Raw genomic sequence first — 17556 nt, forward strand, 5'->3', positions numbered from 1 at the left:
AACTTCTTTGAGGGTTGGGCATTGTACGATGCTGTGATTCTCGTTCCGTTTCTTCAGATCTTGGGATGGGATGTGGTGTCATAAACTGCCTCCTGCAGTGCTGGTTGCAGCTCTTGAAAGACCTGTTTGTAACCTTATGTTTTCTCCTGGCTCCAGCCACTTCCATACTAAGTTACAGTGTGACCTGTGCATTATTCTTGGGGGCTGCCATCTTGGATTGGGTCCCCTGGTTGCAGGAAGGTGTGACGGTGGATACCCAACACGTGTCCTCACAATATGAGTATGCAAAAATAAAGAGAACACGCCCTGTCAGGGAATGAGACCAACAGATGAGTTGCAAGGATAAGAAACTTTATATAAAATTAAGTATGCAAGCAAAGCACTCTGCTGCCTGTGAGCGCTCTGCTAAAAAGTACACGGCCAGCACATTATAAGAGGTAAAATCGTCATTAATTGTCATCACATAAGTACAAAATCAGGGTGTGGATTGGTGGGGGCTATATGGCACAGCCTGCTCTATAGGGAGGGCCAGGCGGCAATTGACCAATGCTTCCCATTCGATCTGGTGGCACGTGGGTCAGCTGGGCTCATCTCTGGTGAAGGCCAGGACAAATGTGACACATCTGACTGTCTAAACTACATAACAGGAATTGATAATACGGGAATAATGAATTTAAAAATCCTTGCATGAATGGGGGTACCTGGAGAAAATGGGTTAATATATTGGTATTCCAACCTCTACATTCAGGGCTTCATTGATACCGGGGTCCCGCTCCCAGGGTGTTTGATCTACTATTCATGTTCCCTGATGCCCCATGACACGAACAGACCTGTTTTGATTTGGAGGGAATATACTGCTGCACAGGATTAAGTCTATGGTGGATGTTCTGGAATGGCTGGCCCGAGGGGGATGCAGTTTTGTGGAGATGGATGTGGCCAATGTGCTGGGGCTTGCTTCGATCTCACGCATTGCGGAGAGTACATTCTGGGGAAGTGATGCTAAGCAACTGCAACAATAAATGGTTGGACGTCCGTGAGAACAAGGCTTGCGCAGAGCTGGCAAGGGCTGTGACGGTTTCTTGGGTTCTCTGTGTGAGGCGCTGGGGATGGGAGAGCTGAGTTTTCAGAAGGATGATTTTTGGGCCTAGTGAAAAGATGGCGCCTGCGCGCAAAATGGCGTCTATTTTCAGGCCTGTGAACAGCGTTATTTATATACATCTCTGTTGTATGATAAGGGGATGTGCCATGGGGGTAGGTGTGTCTCCCCCCCCCCCCCCCTTGGCTTGCACGTCCTCTAGTTCCCGTGGGAAGGGCTAGGCGGGTGGCATTGGATCATCTCCTTCCCAACATTCCCCTCTTTTGTTACTCCTAAAGTAACAAATACCCTCCCCCAGTATTTATACGTTCCTCAGCCCTATTTACAGCTTCATCCCATGCATCGGTACCTTTTAATGGGCATCCATGCTCAACACACACTTCTCAAACTTTCCCCATGTCCTGCGCATATTCTTCAGGAGTGCACCTCATGGAAATATATCCCCCATCCCGGTCAACCCACACCTTCCTATAATTCTCAAGATCTAGGGGCCGTTTGATAGTAGTATTATAATTGTCTACCTCATCCCCTATATGGTACATTGCCACCATGCAGCATCTGGGCTCATCATTTTCGCCACTTGGGCTGCCCTAGTATCATGAGGCACCTTATTATTAACATTCTTATTGCCGATTGTCACCGTCATCATTTCGCTATTCAATAGGGCAATGGTCCCATTAGCTTTAAAAAGGGATGAGTGTCAAACCATTACTGAAGAGCAAGGCTTTAAGCGGGCTGGGGCGAGCTGGAGCTGAGCCCAGTCAGTCTCCCCAAGCCTCATTCGAGCCTGGGCTCTGCCGTGGCTCACACAACCCCCACTTTTATTTTTTTTCTTCTGTGCAGGTTATTTGAACCTGTGCATTGCCAGTGACTAGCCAGTATCACGTTACACTGTGCTATTCCGTAGGTGCTGGATTTTGTTTGTTTCGTTCAATAGACTGTATCAAACATGAGATTTTATACATCATTGACCTTAGCATGCAACCTTAACACAAACATTTTGGCAACTCCCCCCCCCCCCCCCCCCTAACCCCAACATGTATGGTACCGTTATTATTCTGTATTTCTGGATCCGAGTTTCTTTTTCAGAAGAGGTTTCCATTTTTAATCAATCAGTCGTTCCCCGACAGGGTCAAATCACATGCACATTGTTTAATAAAATTGGTTTGTAAAATTGAGCCTCTCTATCTTTCACATGTTCATGGAACGGTTGCCATATCGACATACATTTTTGTTATTTCCCAACTATCAGTGCGCACACCTTCTCTGTGGCCAATACTTCTGTTAGGGAGAATTCTCTGTTTAGGCTGAATTTCCCTACCTAGTGAGTCCCCCAGCAGCTTTGCTGGATTTCTGGGGTTTCTTTTTTTCTCCTGCCAAGAGTGAGACTCTTTTACCCTCACTCTTGGACATGTTGAAGTGTGTTTTCTTGGTTAAACCTTGTGTTGAATGGGCTATGGGGTCTTTTACTCCATAGGGCCTCATGTATTTTTGTGATGTGGGTTACACAGCACCCTCTGTGCCGTGACCCAGGGGTGTCCTAGGGACTCCCCAACATAGACTCCATACCCTGGGACTGACTACTGTCTCCCAGGGCATGTAAAGTCACCAAAGACTTTGCTAGTCTTGAATCCTGAACAGAACCAGTACAAACCATCATATTGTGGACGTACTGGCTGGGGCAATTCGATTGCCCCAGGGTCTGTTAGTCGAGGGGGCACGTCTCCGTCCCCCCTGATCGAGTTTTGGCTGGTGGCAGTGGAAACTACTTTTTATATTCGACCGCGAATATTTCCCTATGGGATTTCCCATTGTTTTAGGCTAACACATTTAATTATTTATTTACGGTAGCCTTAAACATACCGCCGGTTTATATATTTATTATTATAACTCCGGTTGGGACTTTTTGCCAAAACTTGATTCTAAAATGGCGTTGGCGTTCGCCTCTGTAACTCTGACCCAAAGTGGAGCCCTTTGTTCCACTTTTGGCGGGCTTCTCCACAGAAGCCCTCCAAAGTGGTGCCACACTGTCTGGGGTACTTAGGAGGGGTGGAGGGGGATTTAGGCACCCTGGACTGAGTTACCTTGGTAACTCAAGTCGCACTCCGTCCTGATTGGCCCAGGTGGTGAGCCGGCCGGCTCACCACTTAGCATGTTTGAGTGACAGCTAGGCTGGGTGAATGGGGGTTTGCTGCATAAAAGCAGGGCTTTGGGGACTGGAACTTCAGAAGTCGCCACAGGACCAAGAATCCGACGAGGGAAGAACTGAGCCGACCTGCTTCGACGACACCACCCGGTGGAGCCCTGCTGAACCGTCTCACCACTTTTCCCGACGACCGAGGAGAACTCTTAACGGAGTGGCTCCTTCCCTTGACTGGTGGGGACAACCAGTTTTCGCCTTCTTTTCGCTTCTCGAGGTATCTCGTGGCCGCCTTGCCAGTGCCAAGCACCCCGGCAACCGGAACCCCACCACTTTTACCCCAATCACGAAAGTCGGTACAACCCTTTAACCGGAGGACTCCGCGGCTGGTTTCTTCCCGGGCAGTGCAACGACCTTCTTCTTCTGCTCTTCAGCGAGAACTTCTTCTCCCCTGACCGACGTCGAGCCTTGCTGCCACTGCCTGGAACAACTGCCACCGCTGGAGGATCCTTTCCGCTTAAGGTACCGTGTTCCGCCTGGCTTCCCTTGCCACCGACTGTACGGGGTAGATTTAGCCCCCGGCTTCGAACCTGGGAGTGCCTGGAACACCCTGGCTAAACTTTCTAAGCCACTCTAAACTCTTTCTAACTCTTTGCAAAACTTTGAATCCCTAATAACAGTGTGATCTTGGGCACATTTTCGCTCCGGCTACTCTAAGAGTGGGCCCTGCCTAGTGACTTTTGCTCACCTGTGACTTTGTGCTTCTTTGAGCCTATTGCAAGTGTTCTGGACCTTAGAGTGGTGTGTTTAACCCATTTCTGTTTCTTTTTTATCCCTTTCTTGAACCTACTAGAGTGTCATCTAACGTTAAGCACTCACCTCTGTCCGAATTATGTGGTGTTAACCTAGAGTTGTCTAGATAGGAGTAAGGGTTGAAACTGCTTTCATTATAACTGTGTTTGAAGTGTTTTTACTATATTTTTTCTAGAGTAATTTCAATTTATGTGTGTTTAATAAATAACTATATACTTTTGAAACCAAGCTCTGGTCAGTGTTTGCTTGTGCTATTGTGTCTGAGTACATATTGTGTATACTTTGCATACTGCCTAACTCTTCTTGAGGGAAGTCTGACTGCTCAGCCACAGCTACCAGGTAAATCTGGGTGGTGCAGACTGCTACCAAGTGGGTTTACTGCTATACCTGTAGTCTTAAATCTTTTGCAGTGTTCCCCAAGGGAACTGCACAGGTTTCTGCCTAACAACTTCCCATATCTTTACTCACCACCACGCAGCCACCGGGCCCTCCTCTGTTTTCCAGCCTTGAGCTAGGGATGTTCGAGCTGACAGTATATGTGTAATAAGAGTGGCTGTGTTGCCACTTGCCGCGTAGATTGCCTCTACCTCTGCTCCTAATAGGATCACTGTCGGTGCGCCTTCCAATTGTACTCCCATTATTTCTTTTATATGCCCCAGAATTTCCTTCCAGAATATTTTAGCTTTGGGGCAGGTCCACCACATATGATATATATCCCCCATTTCCCTACATTTTCTCAAAAAGAAGTAATTGTGTTGATTGCATGTATCGGGTGAGGGGACATGCACCATCTGTAGCAAATCTTGTATTCTGTTTCTTTAATGGCCGTGCATTTAGATGTTTTATGTGCCCTCCTCCATATTTGCACCCATTCTTCCTCCGTAATGGGGGTGCCAATATCTCCCCCCCACCTATCCATGTATAAGAGCTCATCTCCCAGTTGTGCCCTGTCCAACAATCTATATAATCTCGATAACCCTCTAGTTATTCCTTCCTGCAATGTCAGCTCTAGTCCCACTGGGGCACTTGTCACCGTCTTTTTGACCTCTCTCTGGGTGATCCAGTGTCTAATCTGCACGTATTTATAATGGTCACTCTCATTTATACCGAATTTTCCCTTACATTCCTCAAAGAGAAGGGGGGACCAGTTTTTATAGAATTCTCCTAGAGTTAAGGATGTTCCTCCCACCCAAGTGTCCCAGAATGTGGTCATCTGCCCTGGTGTAAAGTCTGTATTGTAAGCCATTGGGGTGCACGGTCCTTATCCCGGGGAGTTTTCAATGCCTGATCACATCCCATTAGTGATGCTTTGGTTGCTTCTAAAAGTTGTCCATTATGCAGTATGCATGGTGTGGAGAGTTTGCAGGGGGATGGACGTGGATTTTTTTCCTTGGCCAAATAAAGGAAGTAATCTGTGACTGTATTGACTTAAGCATACGCTATGGTTTTTTTCCACTGGGAGCGAGCCGACTATGTACAGCAGTCTGGGGAGGAAGGTAATTTTAACCGCAGCTATGTAGGTGAACCAGGACAATTCCTGGGCATACCATCTGTGCAAGTCTTCCTTTAACTGTTTCCACAGTGGGATTATGTTTGCCCCATATAGTCCTTATATCCTGTCGTTAGATGTATCCGTAAATATGCTATACTCTCCGCTTCCCACACCAAGGGATTTTCTTTACTTAATCTCTTAATGTCTCCTGGCTGTTTGGATATATTTAAGACTTTGGACTTCGAATAATTTGTGGTAAATCCCGAGACCATGGCGAATTCATGTAATCTATCCATTACCCCAGGTAGCAAGGTTGAGGTGTTTTTCAGGAATAACAATATGTTCTCTGTGTAGAGTGCCATCTTGTGCATTTCTCTCCCACACGTTATACCCTGAATTCCGAGGTCACAAACGTGCTCTTTTTACTGAAGGTTCTGAATAAGATATCTACCATCCAGCTTTCATTGAAAACTACATTTTAGCTTGAGACTGCAAGTCAGGCCATAGACCAGCCAGAAGTACAGAATTGTTTTTCGTGGATATTAGACACTTCTCAATATCATTGACAGCAGGGAGTTGGGCCTTCTTGTGCTGTTTGATTTATCATCAGCTGTTGATGCCCTGGACCACAATATCCTAATAAAGTTCATCAAAGAATTGGCCCATGTTGCTGAGGAATCAGCCCAGTGTATCGCATACGTTCTTAAATGCAGATAATCCAGAGTTAAAATAGGATCTCTTCAGTCCCAGAAAGGAAATGGTTGAGTGGGGCGTTCTTCAATGAATTTGCTTGTCATCATTGCTTTTCAATATTTAAGGCCACTCCACTACTTTATTTGAATTTCATATTACCTTTCAGAATTTTTAAGATGACACCCAACTCGTATTTAAGCTTGGCAAAGATAATGCGGCTAGCATCACAAGAATTCAGTGTATAGACGCTAAAATAGAAAGATGGATGTACGACAACTGTTAGGGTTAAACCCGAATAAGACAGTGATCACTTAGAAATCGCTATCTGCACCTACCAAAAGGTTTTCAAATTTTAGTAATTTAGGTCGTCTGGTACTGATCCAACAAAGTTAACTGGGCATTGACTTTATCTCCACGCTCTGATTTCCCAGTGTCATGGCAGGAACTAGTACGACTACAGCTAACCACCATGTAATGTTGCTAAGACAACCACCCCCGTTATCCGGGTCGTTGTGCTGCAGTTGCTTATACTATAATAGGCTCTAAGCTAGACTACTGTAATGCTCTCTATGCATGGTCTCCAAAGTAGCAGTTAAATCTCTGCAGTTTTGCAGAACACTGCAGCCCGTAATAATAAATAATCGACATTTGCACATTCCCCTGATTCGGAAGACATTTGATTTTATTGGCTTTCAATCACGGTCCTGGATCATATTCAAATTTATTTGCATTTAGTTCATTTACAAGAATAATTTCGAGTAGAACCTTTGCAAAGGAGCAAGTTAAAATCCATGTATAAAGAGAAGAAAATTTAAACATTTGAAATTACATTATTTTACATTAACACACAATACTTTAAAATGCTTTAAAATACAATTTAAAATACAAGTGAAAGAAAAGATATACCAATCAGTTTATCAGCTCAGCATTTCATTCTCCAGTCAGAATAAGTTATTTTTCTATATGCTTACAAAAGATTACTAATTCATAGATTAAACGGTTGTGAGTTCCTTGCATCATGCGAGACCATAAAAACTCAAGGCAATCTTCAAACCCTATATCAACAAATTTCATAAATCTTGCTGTACGTATTTTGTTAAAATGGGGACAATAGAGTATGAGATGCTTCATTGTTTCATATGGTTCGTTACACTCATCAAATCGACATCCCACAGCAAATGTGGTGGCATTTGTTCGCCAATTCTTTATTCTATCTCTAGTATGGTAAAGATTAAATCTAAATCGAATATATGCCTTCCTGGTAATTTCACAGGGGAATAAAGTGATATGTGCATAGCGAGGAATGCGCTGTTTAACAAAGGCACCATATTCTTCATAAGATTTATAAGTCATAATCCGATCAATAGTTACGCACCAGTCTAAATCAAAAAGTTTTTTTTTTGCATAGCACGGGCGAAGATGGATATCATTCACTGTAATATTCACTTCACTTAAAAGTTGTTGCATTTTCAATTGATAATTATAAAAGGAAGGAGGACAGTGAGTACCCAGCATCTTATGCAAACCCGCATATAGCGAATTTTCCGGTGGATAATTCATTTTTGCAAAATGAGATAACTGTCTCCATTTCCATCTAGACGATAGTGCCACCAACCCCAATTCATGGCGTATGATGGCATTTGGAATGGACATATGCAAGAACATTGCTGCTTTTAAAAGTGAACCTTGTACACAATCCAACATATTAGACATATCACACAAACATATATCTAGTGCATAAAGAATGATACTCTCAGTCTTCAGGGACATAAATTCAATTAACGGAGTTAATGAGAATTTGCAAAACCGGGTATAGATCCTTTTCATTTGCGAAAGGAGTGTCCTGGTTTTGCATTTGATTATGTCTGTCCATACCTTGATAGAATTCTGATCAGAGAGATGATACCCCAAATAAATGGCGTTGTTAATACAAGATATCTGCGTATCCATAATATGCCATCTAAAACTGCCCTTTTTCTGCTTCACTCCAAATTTCATAATGGCAGTCTTTGCCGGGTTGGGAGTCAAATTGTGGTCCTTTGCAAATTCCTCAAAGAGTGTTAATTTAGTTTGTAAGCCTACAGGAGTAGGGTCAAACAAAATAATATCATCTGCAAAGGCAATCCATTGTAAGGATATACTCCCAACCTTCACAAAGAACAGGTTCATCTTTTCCCAGGTTTTATCCAGATCCGCCATATATAGATTAAACAGGGTTGCTGCAAGGTTGCAGCCCTGTTTCAGGCCCAGTGCTGTTCCTATTGGAGCTGTGGTGCCCCCGTCCTGTGATATTTTTATTCTATAAGATGTGTTGGTATGCAATTTCATGATCCAATACATTAAATCTTTTGGAATTCCGAAAGCCAACATTTTCATCCACAATAAGTTGCGGACAACATTATCAAAGGCTGCACTCATGTCAATCATTGCGATATATACCGGATTGGAGTTCTTATTCTTGGCTCCAGCAATGACATGCGCAAGGATAGTTGCATTTAAAGTGGTACTCATATTCTTTCTAAAACCCGTTTGAAATTTAGAATAAAGACCCTTGGACTCAATAATCTTCTCCAGATCGTGAAGAAGTAGAATCGCAAAGATTTTAGCCTCGGTATCGATTAGAGAAATCGGGCGGTAATTTTCATGACAGGAAGGGTCACCCCTCTTAAATATCGGGACTATGTTTGCAGTTAACCAAGATGGTGGGATTTCCCCAGAATTGAAGATGGTTTCGAATTTGGTATTTATAATTTCTGCCCACATGGCAGGGTCCGCTTTATAGAGACAAGGGGGGAGCCCGTCTGGTCCTGCAGCCTTAGAATACGACAGCCTCGAGATTGCCCAAATTATGTCTCTAATGCTCCAATTAAACCGAGGGATCGTGGTAGAGTCTAACATTATACCAGGAAGAAATTGGAACTTATAAGGTAGTTGAAATTTTGCAGTTATATACTTCTGCCATGTCTGATCAGAAATACAATTTGGCATAGATAACACGGCATTTTTTGGGTCGGTTTTTAGAGTACGCCATATAACTCGAGTGTCATGTGACGTGATGGCACGAATTAAAGTAGAGTTATCTTCATTGTGTCTCGAGATCCGGGCGAATCTTAAGTTTTGTTTGTACTGTGAGATGATTTGATTCCGCCTTTCTCTGAGTCTTTCAGTGCCTAAGACATTATATTTTAATTGTCTTAATGCTTTGTTTTTTTTCCTTTTCAACAGTTTACATTTCTGATCGTAAATGTGTGTATGTTTCGCACTACTGCGGTTTTTACAAAATTTGAGCAAAACAGTGTCAACTATTTCGGAGTAATCCCTATCAGATAGTTTTATTCTTAAATTGGTACCATATTGATCAACTCGCATTGTTTCTCGAGATATGTGTTTAACAATCTGATCGCACAGACCATTGTTCCACCTAATTGAGTGCTGAGGGCGATCAACTTCTACTGCTGTTAGTGAACTATTTGCCCCTAACAATTGACATTTCAATTTCAATGATGTTATAAGTTGTGCATGATCACCGATCAATATAGGCTCTATTACTAATGGGGCCATGTAGACTATAAGATTGCGAGATACAAAGATAAAATCTATCATTGACTTCTTGACTCCTCTTTCCCATGTAAATTTGGATTTCATATCGTGTGTCGCCAAGAGATCCATGTCCCAATCGGTTAAGAGTTCTCTAAACTTGGCTCCTCTAATGCATGCTAAGGTTGCGAGTTTGGATGGACTAGTTTCATTCACATTTCTACAGTCACAGTTAAAATCGCCACCTAGGATAATCTCACAATTCTGATATGTACTAGCGGAGAGTTCCAAGCATGCTTCAAGATCATCAAGCATCTCTTCAATAGTTAAATTGGCAGGGTTCCAATATAGTGAGATGATAATTAATGATGGGTATCTGATTGAGGGTATATTAAGATGAACCCCTAATAGACTCGGAGAGTTCCACACTAAATTAGGTTGGACTTTAAATGAAGTGTTTATTGCAATCGATAAGCCCCCAGATGGGCGGCCTGAGAAATGTCTTTTAGCTAATGAGTTAAAAGTAACATAACCAGGGATAAGTAGTGGTACTGTTTTCATCGATTCTTGAATTATGATTATAGTTGGTGGTTCGTCACTATTGAGATTGAGATGCCAGTTCATTAAATTCACAAAGCCGCACGAATTCCAGGACATGATTTTAAGTTCTTTGTGATTAGGTAGGTAGTGAAGTAGTATTAGAAGACAAAATGGCCGAGAGCATAGGTTCCAGCCAAGGAAGGCCGTTGGTTTGAGCTACAACTTTCAGAATCTCAGCCAAGTCAAGTCCAGAACCCGTATTTGTTTTAACAATGGGTACTGTCATATCAATACAATTTCCATCAGTCACTTTTGGTGGATCTAGGAATAGAGCAGCATCGTCCTCGGATCCAAAGGTAAGTAAAACCAAACCTTCTCTTTTTATTTCCTCCCGATTGGACCAAATGAATTTCATTACTGCTTCAGAACCAAGATAACACAGGGCCCTGAAGTTGTTAATTCTGGCCAGGGAGACTCTGGTAATATCATTAGATTTAACCATTCTCAATTGAGGTATTTTTGAGAAAAGGGAGAAGATAAATGAGCGATTAATACGTTTATCTACCAATTCCTCAGCATTTCCTTCAAATCCTATGATGTATTCCTTCCTCTTATCTGACTGCAAGGACCTGTGTGAAATTGGTGCTGAGACAACTGAAGTTCCTGCTTCAATAGCAGGATTGATTAATAAATTATTAGATTGTTTTAATAGGATCTTGTTATAATTGTTTGTGTTCTGGTTGTCCATAAAAAAAGTTTTACTCAGAGCTACAGAGGCTTCGCCGTTTTTATACAAGAGTGGATTGATATTCGTATGTTGTGGTAGTGTTCTACTTTGCGCAGGGCCGTGTATAAATATAGGATATGGAGTCATTGCATTATCAATTGATCCAATTTGATCGAAGCAGCTGAACTTAGGACTCTCTTTATGAAGTACGGCCGATGCCTCAGCCAAAGTAGTTCTTTTTCCCGTGCCATTTACTGCGATTACCGACTTGGACATATTCACCTCCTCTTCTTTATTAATTATTTCATCTACCTCTACCTTCCCTATTTTACCAATGCCGTTTACAGCGACTAAGGGTATATTTTTGGACTGTTCAGGGATATTGTTCGCAGAGAGTTCATTAGTCACAACGCTCGAACATACTTCGCTATAGGTTTTCCTAGTAAGTGGAATCGAATTGTCACTACCATGGGGGCGCGATTGAATAATGTTGTTTTTCATGGTGCGACATCTCCCTATAATCGGGAAAAAGTCCCTTAAATTATTTTTTGCCGCAGAGCCGATAACATGTTCAATTAGAGTTGTTACACATCCGTTGTCCTGATTGTCTGACACCTTTAGAGACATTTCACATAATTTAGGTTTAGAAATCGTAATTTCCTCAGTTATGCTATTCACTGGATTAACGATGCCAGATTTAAGATTAGCAATCTGAGGAGGGATGGCAACCATCATTAGTGACTTGGTAATAATACCATTTTGACTTACTTCCTCCGGTGAATTAGTAACCGGGGTAAGAGCATCTTGGCTTTCTTTGGACAGTTGTCCTACATCAATATGATCTTCCTCGATTAATTCTATACTAGGAACCAAGGAGGTATCCTTTCCACGTCCGTCATTCTTATGTAGTAGAGCTTCCTTCCTACGCTTAGCATATCTCTTGATAGCTCTCAAGTGATTTTTTTTGACTCGACGGGACATAAAGGTAAGAGGTTCCTCAGAAGCACAGCGTTCTGTCTGTTTTATTTTGTGATTCAATTTCTTCAAGGAGAGCAGATGGGCTATCGGGAAACCGCATTGAAGGTTCTCTTTTGGTAAAGTGAGTTGTAATTGTGAAGTTCAGTGCGTCGACTGATGCCTTAATTTCTTTCAAGTCATTTTCGCACTTACATTTCACAGGTTCAATTAATGCGTCCTGATTGCACTGTTCCAAACTGTTTGCATGAAAATCGTGTCTCCCTGCCTCTTCACTGCTATGGCCTTGCCCTCTAATTTCAGATTGAATGGATCTTAGGGTGTCAACTGCAGTGATAAACCCCTCGATTTTATCCATTTTGGAGCAAAGATAGTGCAAGATGGCCTTAATTTCCTTTAATTCAAGATGAGTGAGCTCGTGACCCTTGTCAAGGAGATCTAAAATTTTGGTGATCACCGGAAGAGGAGTTGGGGATTGGTTTTCAGTTCCGCGCACACTATTCGTACCTACTCCAAGATCCTCAATTGATACTTTATTTGAGACATTATATTGATCAGGCGAGAATGAAAGCGTGCGCGGAATTGCTCCAATTGGTGCCTCATCCGATACATCATCATCTATTTTGGTATGATAACTCCTGTTAGTATTTCCGGTGATACCAGAATTTGTTATACCATATACTAGTGGAGTCATCATACTAATAGTTTGATTGACTTGTGCATTTAATGCAGCCATCTTCTGCAAAGTAGTGCTAAATTGCACTTTGTTAGGGGTACATGAATCCGATCGAATCATACTATCATTCGTATTTACATCTACAATCTCTTTTTCCTCAGTCTTTGTTGGGGCATACATATCAACAGAGGAAGTAGCATGCACTTGGGCTACGTGAGTAGAGCAGTTACCATTATCTAAGCAGACCACAGGGGCAGTAGATATATTGTCATCCACCATGTCAACTAATGGCACTTCATGATATGAAGTTCGACCTTTGCATACCGTAGAGTCAATGCTGGAAGATGTTAAGATATTAGTGATTTCCTCAATGCGACGCCCACTTCGCAGGCCATTGGCCATTGTAAAAAAGAGGTACACCAAATATAAGAATACTTTTTGCAAAATCTCAGAGAAAGCAAACACCTTTCCTATTGATGGGTCAGAGAATTTAAACGTGAACTAACAGCCTTCTCAAAGTAAACAAAGACTTAAGCACTGTGCGCTATCACGAAACAGTACTTCTCAAGAACTTAGCTCGTGCCAGTTGCCCAGGTCACAGCCAAACAGCACAACAGCGACTCCAGCCCTTACTGCCTCCAGGGCTTAACGCCGCAAGGGTGGTTGTGCCGGCAATTTCAGTGCTGGTTGAAGTCACGTGACCAAACACGTGTCGGAGTTCAGCTCCGCCCCCTCCAGGAAGCGGTTACTGCAGCAAGAGCAACGCTCGCAGTGCTGCCAACGTGGTGCGCAGGATGAAAGTGATAAAATGCCACAGCGCTCTTTGTAAGAGTGAAAGAATCCGCTGAAATTCTGAAATGCATTCCTACTCGAGAATTTGGATCTGGTGCATCCTTACTCTTTAAATTGACCCTTGGCAGGACGTTTCAGAATCTGCTGTCTCTTGATGCTGGAGGTACATATGGATGGCAGCCTTTTTAAAAAAACAAAAAAAAACAAAAAAAAAACAATAAAGTACATGGCTGTTTAGATGCCTATGGGTCGTAAGGCCTCATTAGTAAACAAGTATTATTTTATGGTGCCCTTCTGCCACTACTGTGTCCGCCTGCGGCTCTGTAAGAAAGAAGGGATGGCGAAATTAAGGGTGGCGTTGATGGGTGATGGTCAGAAGTACACGTTTCCTTGGTGCCAATCTGCTTTCAGTGGGTTTGACAGAGAAACTTTACCTATGTTACCGTTGGTGAAGAGCCCAACCTTTAAATGGACAACCTCTCACATTGACTTGACATTACTGGGCCAAGAATGAAACCTTTAGTGAGCAGAACTGCCCTGTGGCCACGTAAGACCTCATCACAGCACATCAAAGCCAAAGGGTTATAAGAGGCCTACTGGGAAGAGCTGGCCAGTAGATCTCTACTTTGGAGAGCCACACACACCATTGATGTCCAATGTAAGCTTACCTGCGCCAGGGTTAAGTTGCTCAGAGAGAAGGAACAATGCCCCACTATAGTGATACTGTGGAAAATTAGTCCCCTTTCAAAGTTGTGACTAAAAATGGTGTCCTTTTGAGTTGCATTATATATGAATACCGTGGTTCAAGCAAAAAAGGAATGTTTCTATGGCTCACTCGCTTTTCTGCTTATTGACATATCTAGTTGCCATATTTTATATCTATTGACCATTAAACATCTAATCGTTTACACGTGTTTCGAGTTAATAAACTCATATCGGCACATTCATATCGGTTTCATATTTTCAACATTGTGCTGACATATGATATGACATTTATAATGCGCATGAACATAAGTGTTTCTAGGCGCGACAAGACAAACGGAGAGCAAAATAACTATCTTACTAGGCTTTGTCATTCAGATCACGCAAGTGTGAGGAAGAGGGAAGGGGAGAAGTGTCAGGGGGAGAGGAAGGGGGAAGTGCAGTTAACTCGCAAGTGCAGCCAATTGTTTTATTCCCTCATCTTCTCCTTTTGACACTAACCTCTGTATTGCTCTAAATGTGCCAGTGATACATTAATGTCCACAGTGTCAGAGTTATTTAAGTCACCTCGGGGTGTAGGAAGAATCTGTGTGCCAACCCAAATGGGTATTTACTGATTTAAAGAAACTGAATATGTATTTTGAAGTATGTTTTTGTGTTACATATATATTGCTCCCTTCTAAAGAAGGCTTATTCAACTGACTGTTAAATTAATAATTGTTTAATCAAACCTTGAGTGTAAGTGTTTATTTGGATACTTTTCACTGTGAATTTGTGTAATAACCCTGCAGCTCACATTGACACCTCGTGAGATGAGCCTGGCTGCTCAATCACTCTACCAACTTGTGTAGTACATGCTTATACCAAAGGTTGGGTTAACTATTGCCAGGAGGTCAAGGCTGGTGCAGTCTCCCACAAGGTACTGCATACAATCTTGCCAAACACTGAGCATATTCCACAAGTTTAAGCCATGCAGCTAATGGTCTTGGAAAAATTAATGAGAAAAAACACCTTCACCAGTGACAGCCTGTTAGCAGGCTGCTATCTCTGCGGATGAGACTGGAACCCTAGTTAACCCTCCCATTATCCAAATTATCTGAGTGTGCATTGGCTTTCAGATTGTGTCCAGTTTCGGGATATAGATTTTGGTGGTGTGGTTTCCATCTGTTTTTCCTTGTTTTTATTCTTGATTTGATACGAATAGTGTTTGCATGAGTCGTAAGTGTGATGTCTTGTAGAAAGACATTTTCTTTGTGTTAGGGGTTATGTCTGTAGTCATTAGGTCAATTATAGGGTCCTCTTAGGTACCTTTTGTTAATGCTGGTATTTCATGTGCACATTTGTTTTTGTTTTAGCCCCTGCACTTCCACACAGCCAGTCCCGGCCAGATAAGTTTCCCAACAGTTTGGAGTCTGAGAACGGTAAGAGAATCCTTGTTGGCTTTATTGTGGTCTGCATGTGTTAGACATAGTGAAACTAAGCATTTTAAAGTAAGCACATGAAGGGGAACTCCAGTTCTGTGGTCCTGCTCCCGTTCCTTGGCTGCAGATCTTCATAAAACTTCATCCGTTGAGAATTATTTGTTCTCATTGCACAAAGCCTTCATGTTTTCCTTAAGCATTCGAAGGCAGAAAGCACATCCTGCTGAACAATTGTATTTGAATTCTATTCTCCTAGATATTGCTGACCAACCAGTTTCTCCTGACTTTGAATACCGTTTTGATTCTACTATGAGCTCAATCAGTCATTTAACTCCTAAGTAATCTCAGGAATGGCATTAAGCACTGTACAAGAGTGTTGCTTCACATGTGATCAGCAGAATTTGTCAGTTACTTTAGACTGTGAAATTAAATGGCCAGTGATTGACAGGTGGATCATGACTATGGGGGAGGTAACCATAGAAACCGTTTCAGAGAAAGCTTTTGTTTTATTTTCTTGGAAACCTCTGGGATTGGAGTGAAATCCTAGGATTTGAAATACTTTATACAAGAAGGCTTCTTGGGCTCCTGCCTGTTGTCTATCCTTCTGCACATCTAACTTATTGGGATGCCTGTCTAGGATTCTCCAGTATGGAGCTCTCTGAGGTGGTGAGCAATGCCATCTTGTCGGCCTATAATGGCAGCCTGTTGAACGTCAACCTTGGCAGTCCACCAGAGGCCAGTGCTGCATGTACCCCATCCATGACATCGAACGATGCCCTTCTATTCCATGAAAAGTGCGGCACCCTCATCAAACTCAGCAATAACAACAAGACGGCTGAGCGACGGCGGCCCCTTGATGAGTTCAATAACGGCGTTGTGATGACCAACCGACCGCTGCGTGACAACGAGATGTTTGAGGTATGGGGAGGTGAGGGTGGACGTATCTTGTCTCTGGCTTCTAGATGTGTCTTTCCAAGGTGTTTTTTACGTGAAATAGATTGTCAAGTATTCTTATTCTTCTGATCTCTCAGATCCGGATTGATAAGCTGGTGGACAAATGGTCAGGGTCCATTGAGATTGGAGTGACCACACACAACCCTAACAATCTGGAGTACCCAGCTACCATGACCAATCTGCGCTCAGGTAATTCTGCGCCATAACTGTAGACTTGGATATTGTTAAACAAGTGCCTGTAGTACCATAATGCACCGCATCCCAGAAAAGAAAGCCACACGTGAGCTCCAGAGAAAAACCTTTTCTTTTGACTCTAGTAAGCTAATTCTTCCCTGTGCCCAGATGATTATCGATGTGTGCTTTTGAGTAAGTGACTCTTCTTCATGTAAGCCATAAGATAATTACGCACTTATGTGGCACTCATTTGCAACTTCAGCTCCAGGACATTTCCAGCTACATGTTAGTCCTGGTTATGAGAACCAAGCAGAACCTACATTTCACAGGCTAGTGTTTTGGTTGACTTGGCCTTTCCCCTCATCCTGGCTTGATTAAAGTGAGTGCAACCCGAATAGTGTAATTTTAGCCTGCTAGCAGTGTGGAGACTTCTTCAATTTTACCACCATTTTATGTGCATAAGGCTCTTAGACTCGCCTGTGCTCATTTGATCAATGCCACTCTATTTGTATATGGTTTTTACATGCATTTTTTAAAATTTGCTTTTCTTCCTTTTCTATGTAAAGTTTAATAATGGTATTAACCTGTGTTTATGCTCTCCCAAACATGGCAGATAAGGAAGGTAAGGAGAGAGGCCAAACGAGTTATGCTAATTTTCTAATAGTTCTAAAATTTGGTTTAGTGGGAAGTTTGCTTTAGGACACTGCTCGTCTTATTAGCTAGTTTGCTACAAAGCCACTATACTTAATTTCCTAAATTCCCAATTGTCATCACATGTTTCTTACCTCTGAACTGTTTAGCAAGCTATTTATCAGCCATTTCCT

At 42.4% G+C, this 17556-nt stretch overlaps 1 protein-coding gene across 3 annotated transcripts in view; it reads left to right on the top strand.

Moving 5' to 3' along the window:
* NEURL4 (neuralized E3 ubiquitin protein ligase 4) overlaps positions 1-17556 on the top strand; it is a 1090504-nt gene that overhangs the window by 96833 nt on the left and 976115 nt on the right. For all 3 annotated transcript variants that reach the window (XM_069645712.1, XM_069645703.1, XM_069645722.1), the window contains exons 3-5: positions 15539-15604; positions 16242-16522; positions 16636-16747. In XM_069645712.1, coding sequence (XP_069501813.1) covers positions 15539-15604; positions 16242-16522; positions 16636-16747 — 459 coding nt within the window. The remainder of the gene's footprint in view (positions 1-15538; positions 15605-16241; positions 16523-16635; positions 16748-17556) is intronic.

This window comes from Ambystoma mexicanum, chromosome 1p (assembly GCF_040938575.1).
Source record: "Ambystoma mexicanum isolate Mex_15411 chromosome 1p, UKY_AmexF1_1, whole genome shotgun sequence".
NCBI classification, from domain to species: Eukaryota; Metazoa; Chordata; class Amphibia; order Caudata; family Ambystomatidae; genus Ambystoma; species Ambystoma mexicanum.